Raw genomic sequence first — 2019 nt, 5'->3', positions numbered from 1 at the left:
CCACCAGTGTTGTGCGAGACATCAAAAAGGTCCAACAGAGCGTGGGCTACTGCCCCCAGTTTGACTCTCTCTACGACGAGCTGACGCCCCGGGAACACCTACAGCTCTACTGCAGGCTCCGCGGCATCCCGCCCAGCGATGAGAATCAGGTCAGTCTTTGACCGCTCAGATGTCTAGTCAGTGCTGACCCCTGTTATGTCCTGTCGGTACTGACCCCTGTAATGTCCAGTCAATACTGACTGATGTAATGTCCAGTTAATGCTGATTATCACAATGACCAGTCAGTTCTGATTATCACAATGACCACTCAGTTCTGATTATCACAATGACCAGTCAGTTTTGATTATCACAATGACCAGTCAGTGTTGATTATCACAATGACCAGTCAGTTCTGATTATCACAATGACCAGTCAGTTCTGATTATCACAATGACCAGTCAGTTCTGATTATCACAATGACCACTCAGTGTTGATTAGCACAATGATCAGTCAGTTCTGATTATCACAACAATGACCACTCAGTTCTGATTATCACAATGACCAGTCAGTTTTGATAATCACAACAATGACCAGTCAGTTCTGATTATCACAATGATCAGGCAGTTCTGATTATCACAATGACCAGGCAGTTCTGTCTGCTGCATTTTTCTAGTCGATGCTGACCTTTGTAATGTCTAGTTGCTGCTGACCAGTGTGACGTCCTTTGTGGGTGACTGTGTTGTATGTAATGTCTTTCCCCCGGGTTTGGATGCACCGTTAACTCGGTGGGTATCGTGTAGAAAATCCAGCTTCAAATCTTCCTTTTTTCCTATGAAGCATCCATCATCCTTATCTCTCCTCTTTCTTTTCTGTGTAGTTACTCTCTAATAATACCTCTAATTTTCAGCACTCATATGACCTATCTGTGTTACAAGTGCCATAAAAAAAACTTTAAAATACTAAACTGGTTCAAGTCTGCAGTAGGGTGTTCTTGAACATTGGGTTGTTTTGGAGGTCCTCTAGGCTCTCTGTGGCTGATCTGTGGGTGCTCTGGTGTGGTTTGCTCCTTCTTTCCTATCAAACATCTACATGTATTATCCTTATCTTGCCTCCTTCTTTTTTTGTGTTTGGTACTCCCTTGTAACACCTCTAATCTTTGACATTCATATGACTTAATTGTGTTTCAAGCACCGTAAAACTTACTAAAGCTAAACTAGGCTTTCTGCCTACTTTACTCAGTCTCATCAGAGATGGGCATCAGTATTGAAAAAGGTGGAAAACCTGTGCAATTGTTTCCCCCCCCCCCCCCCCAACCCCAAAAAGTACCTTGTTAGGCCAACACTTGATTCCCCCCGCCATCCATCCCCCCCCCCCCTCCAACTTTGTAGGTTGTGGAGTGGGCTCTCACCAAGCTAGGCCTGTCCAAATTTGCCGACAAACTTTCCGGGACGTTGAGCGGTGGCAACAAGAGGAAGCTGTCGACTGCTATAGCCCTCATCGGTCACCCTCCCGTCATTTTTATGGTGAGTCACTGCACCTGTAATTGGTTTGTCTTTTCTCTCATCTTTTTTTTTTTCTTCTGTAATAATTACTGATAGTGATTGCTGTCCATGCTGCCAATTATATGCATTTTAAAATGCTTTCTCCAAATGTTACTACTACTTAATTTGATATTTATATCTGAACTTCAAGAAAATATTCAATCTTTCCTCTTTCATACTAGATTTTTTATTAAATTGAAATAGTGTTTACAGTTGTTGTGTGAGACTGACTGACCTGTTGCCAGTTTTCCTCTTAGAACAGAGATATGTCACTTTAAAAATCACCCAGTCTTGGTTTGATAAAGTCTTGGATAAAAATAAAGTATGACCCCCCATGTCTCCGTACATTTCAATGACCAGAGTCCAGTGTTTCCTGTTCCAGTAAGATATAGCCGTAACCCAACTTTTACTCTGCATGGTGCCCTCATGGTGACCTCAGATCTGTTCGCCAGGTGGAACAATGTTCCAAATGTAATGAAACTTTTAATGTGATGATTTG

The 2019-nt window shown here is 42.4% G+C and overlaps 1 protein-coding gene across 1 annotated transcript in view; it reads left to right on the top strand.

The window, feature by feature from the left end:
• The window catches only part of LOC118479134 (ATP-binding cassette sub-family A member 2-like), a 2887-nt gene extending 1301 nt beyond the window's left edge, over positions 1–1586 (top strand). Inside the window, exons 2-3 of the mRNA XM_035973757.1 lie at positions 8–149; positions 1368–1586. Of these exons, the coding sequence (XP_035829650.1) occupies positions 8–149; positions 1368–1574 (349 nt within the window). The 3' untranslated portion in view covers positions 1575–1586. The remainder of the gene's footprint in view (positions 1–7; positions 150–1367) is intronic.
• Positions 1587–2019: the final 433 nt, after the last annotated feature.

This window comes from Aplysia californica, unplaced genomic scaffold (assembly GCF_000002075.1).
Source record: "Aplysia californica isolate F4 #8 unplaced genomic scaffold, AplCal3.0 scaffold02807, whole genome shotgun sequence".
Taxonomy (NCBI): Eukaryota; Metazoa; Mollusca; class Gastropoda; order Aplysiida; family Aplysiidae; genus Aplysia; species Aplysia californica.
The sequence above is the reverse complement of the archived record's forward strand: the minus strand, read 5'-3'. Positions and strand labels throughout refer to the sequence as shown.